This window comes from Atta colombica, unplaced genomic scaffold (genome assembly GCF_001594045.1).
Source record: "Atta colombica isolate Treedump-2 unplaced genomic scaffold, Acol1.0 scaffold222, whole genome shotgun sequence".
In the NCBI taxonomy this organism is placed as follows: domain Eukaryota; kingdom Metazoa; phylum Arthropoda; class Insecta; order Hymenoptera; family Formicidae; genus Atta; species Atta colombica.
The window spans coordinates 464,968-469,601 of record NW_017259319.1 but is presented as its reverse complement, the minus strand read 5'-3'; the positions used below and the strand labels follow the sequence as shown (position 1 = coordinate 469,601).

The 4,634-nt window shown below is 32.2% G+C and overlaps 1 protein-coding gene across 1 annotated transcript in view; it reads left to right on the top strand.

Moving 5' to 3' along the window:
• Window positions 1-2,480: 2,480 nt before the first annotated feature.
• Window positions 2,481-4,634, top strand: part of LOC108687962 (neuronal acetylcholine receptor subunit alpha-7) — a 252,606-nt gene continuing 250,452 nt past the window's right edge. Inside the window, exon 1 of the mRNA XM_018194009.1 lies at window positions 2,481-2,640. Within this exon, the coding sequence (XP_018049498.1) occupies window positions 2,481-2,640 (160 nt within the window). The remainder of the gene's footprint in view (window positions 2,641-4,634) is intronic.

The window sequence follows — 4,634 nt, the reverse complement described above, 5'->3', positions numbered from 1 at the left end:
TTGGTGTCGACAAAATAATTTCTGCACATAGAACCTTGCAATTGAAATTGCAAGCTAGTTCTGTGAACTCTTCTGGCGAATCCTATTTTGTACTTACAAAAAAAATCTTTTTACAATTTTGTGCAAATGTTGAGCGTATTGTCCATGGCTATTTCGCGTTCACAACTAGAAATTTTGATCGAACCATCGACGTAGTACGTATCAGCGAATAACGAAGTGAGCCCCAGTGTCGGTTGAGAACGGGGTGAGAGTACTCGTAACGATGGACGCCGCCGCGTGGGGGAGAACGGCAGCATTCGGTATCGAATGAGAAACGTAGTCGCCACGGACACCTGTAAACCGGGCGCGAGCTCTCGCAAATTTCGAAGCAAGATTTACCTTGTCGTATTGACGACAGTCCGATACGTTTACGGAATGCATGCCAAACCGCTGCGACATGTGCATAATTGATGAATGACCGCGTGCAAGATACCATGTATAGTCTTGGGTCCGTTCTCGTATCAAAAGTCGCAGCGTCAAAACTCCACGGACGCATTTCCTGTAAGATTAAAACTCGCGCCATTGTTGCTTCTCTAAGGCATGCGAGACAATGGAAAAATTGCTACCTGCGTCGATAGACAGAAACCGCGGTAATGGCGTGCCATTTAATGCACTCTCTCCGATAAATAGGTCATCGTAATACTGGACTTGTGATCAGTGGCTGATCGGTTGTGTGGAAAGGGTTGCTAATTAATTCGCGCATTATTACGACGAAATATGAAAATGCTTTTTACTAGTATATTTCGATGATGTTGCATGTGAAAATAAATATGTGAGAATAAAAAACTATAATGCGCGTATCGTATTTTTTTAAAACACGAGAGAAAATAGCAAGATTATTAATTTCTATTTTTTTATTTTTTAAATATGTTTTTGTTTATTTAAATAAAAATATTTTTTGTATAAAAAAAAATATGACAACGTATTCAACTTTTTTCTTTTTAATATAAAATTTTAATATAAAATTATATACATTACAATATTTTTGTCTTTGGTGATTTTATTTAAATTCAATACTTTAATTATATTGAATATAATTGAATATACGTTACATTGAATATAATTGAGTTCTTTTATATAGTTTCTCGTAATAATATTCATGAATTATTCAATTACAAAATATTGGTCTAGCTCGTAAAGATTGATTTATGAGTCTGCATATGTTTCAATTGTGTTAATAATTCTTTCGATCTCACCAAGAAAATGAAAAATTTATGATATCGGAGTTTGGAGAAACCGATCATTTTTAGTCGCGGCACGTTTTTCCAAGGGGAATACAAGAAATCTCTTCTTGCTAGTGGTAGTGAAATAGTAAATCAACCGTCCCGCTTGTAAATCACCTAAGTTTCTGATGCCAATAACGACATTCGCAACTGGTACATATCAGAAAGAAGTATCGCAACACATGATAGTAATATTCAAATAATCATCATTTCACTATCTCGTAGCAAATAGTATTTTGCAATAGTTAGAATTGCGTAATAATTTTATTATTACTTCACGCATAATTTTAATTTGCATTTATGAAACATGTTCCAAATATTTTTATATATAAAATTTTGTTCCTATATATAAATTAAAAAAAAAGAACTTTCATTATTTCTAAATTTAATATCGAATTAATGTTTTATTAAAATTCTGAATTAAATTAAAAATTAATTTATTATTTAGTATTTAAAATAGGAATGAGATCTATAGATAGAAATATTATATTCTCGAATATGTTTTGCTTGAATATTACATTAGAAAATCTCTAAGTGATATATTTTATATTACTAGAATAATTATATCTTGACGAACTGACCAATTTTTAATCTGACATAAATCTAAAATCTTGATTGATGTATGATTCTTTAGCCAAGGAATTCGAGCTTATAACTAACGCATAATTAAGAAGTTGTAATTAGGATTTGCCAGCAGGTATTCCAGCCCGCATTAACAATTGAAAGCGATCTCGCTGAATTCAAAAGATAACGCAAATGCATTCCGTGAAACGACGCCGCACACGATAAGAAGTGGGTGCGAAAGGGTCGTTCACACGTAATCATTATTTTCAGGATCCCCCGTGAGAATGCTCGAAACGTTGGGAAGTACCGTCGCGCGAACGTAGCGCGTTCTCTCTGCAAACAATAATACGCCGCCACTTTTCAGCGATCGAGACCTCGCGAAATACGCACAACCGAGGCGCGCGGAAGAACGCTTGGTTATGACGGCGAAGTCGGGGGGTGCGTTAGCGAGGGCATCGAGTATCGATTAGCGGACGATTCGTGCGGAATTGAACTCGACTCGTGACACCCTGCACGATGATGATAATCAGTGACGCAGCGGGTGACAAAGCGCTTCCGGGCGATACTCGCGGCGGTGACCGCTGCGTGTAGAAGTGAACACGCAAAATTGTGCAGTGCATCACGGTCACGACGGGGCACGTCGAGACCGGATAGATGAACATCGGCAACTCGGTGTCGCGCCTCGACCTGGGCCTGCAAAATTCATCTGCCATGGCGTACCAGGCAAGAGGTCTATCGCAGTTGCGAATAAAGTTTTATAATACGATCGTCGCCGGTCTCCAAATAGTCCTCTTGCTCACCGTCCTACCTCAAGGTAAGCTTGCCGAGATGCACTTTTCGATATTTTACGGTAAGATTGTTCGCGACATTACTCGCGTTATGATTTTCTTTATCGTTCGTCTAAGCCATTTCAGAAACGAAAGAGCACGAATGATATTTCTTCGAACGACTTGAAAGTATTGACGAAAGAGGGAACTATGAACTCTTAATGATTCGAATAAAAAAGACCTTTACATCTATCGATTGAAAGATATATATAATAAAGAATGAAATGTTTCGATTACTGAAAAGTTAAACATTATAATAAATGTTATACTGAAAAAAATGTCTGGTTGAATTAATTGGAATTAAAAATGAGAACGCATCAACATTTTCTAATTAAATTCTAATTATATTAAATTCTCTATTAAATTCTAATTATAAGATAGCCGGAATTCTGATTGATACAATCAGAAACTTGTGGTTCATTTATTTTTAACATTCTCAACATAGTAATTATTAATGGCAAGGTTTTTATAAAATCTGTTTGCTCATTGCTTGAATATTTTTTTAATACGAATTTAAATTTTTTGTTCAAATAAAAATACTTATTATGTACATTATGCTTATTTTCTGACAAAAGATATGAATCTGCTTAAGGATTTGGCTTTTGGCTAATATCAGTTAAAAATATCAGTCAAAATAAGCTAATATCAACCAACATCACTAAAAAATTGTCATAATATTAGCTCGTGAATACTCTGAAACCACAATACAAATCTACAAATATAACAAAACAAATAATTTGACTTATAATAATTTTATGCAGCAAAATAACTATATTTTTTTGCAATTTTAGATGAATAACTTTTAAACGAGTAAATGGATCCACAAAAATAAATTTTTGCACGAATATTTATTATTTGATCAGTTTAAATATAAAGTTTGATTTAATTCTTATGTTACTTCTTCTTCAATTTTACAAATAAGCATTGTAAACACAATTTTATGTAAAAATCAAGACAAAGACTTAAATAATTTTTAATTAATAAAAGATTTGTACTCAAATTTTACCCAAATATTTAGACGTAATAATGACACAGTGTATGAAATTTTGATATTTTTGATAATATTTCGAGATGACCCATACATTTTTAGAAGCTAATTTAGGTAATTTGATTTTTAATATTACTTACAATTAGAATGTATAATTGCATAATTTTTTATCTATAATAATAATAGTCGGTTTTTATAAATTTTTTAATATTACTATAAAATTATTATGAAATCAAGAGATGTGTGTATAAGTATAATGTATCCTCGCCTATTAGTATTCAAGGACGCTTGCATTAAAGAGATTTCTGCACGCGGCGACTTCTATCAACTCGTGTCACTTCGTTCGACTATTCCGTCCTGATATAGAAATCCGAAAATAACTTTAGACGAGTACATAATTTAACGAACGACACTCCCGCGACTTATATTATAAGCCATCTTTACCACAGACATTTCTAGTCGATCGACAAATACAGTAAAAATCGACACATATAATAAAACTAATCATATCAGACACAGCTATAATAATTGTAGACATTCAAAATTCAAATTAAAAGTATTACACATATTTTTTAACAAAATAAAAAAATTTAGAAGAGTAATAGATTTTTCTATATTATATTTGACTAACATAGAAAGGCTGATACAATTTAGAATCTAAATAAAAAAATTATTTAAATAAGTAAAAGTAAAAAAGTTAAAAAAAATTTATATAAAATGAGAAAATGTTTATTTAAACTTTAAAATTTAACTGTTAAATATAAATATTGATTTTATTATACTATTTCATATGTACACGTATATAACATTTATTTTTACACGAAAAGTATAAATTTCCTATTCCCTGTCACTTTTTGCAAGAACTATACACTTGATATATCTTTAATAATAGCATTAGTGATTTGCTAATTGCTGTCGTATGCTAACTCAGGCATTTAGGGCCTCTATTTGGGCTTTACCGCTAAAATAATGACTATCATATATATATATATA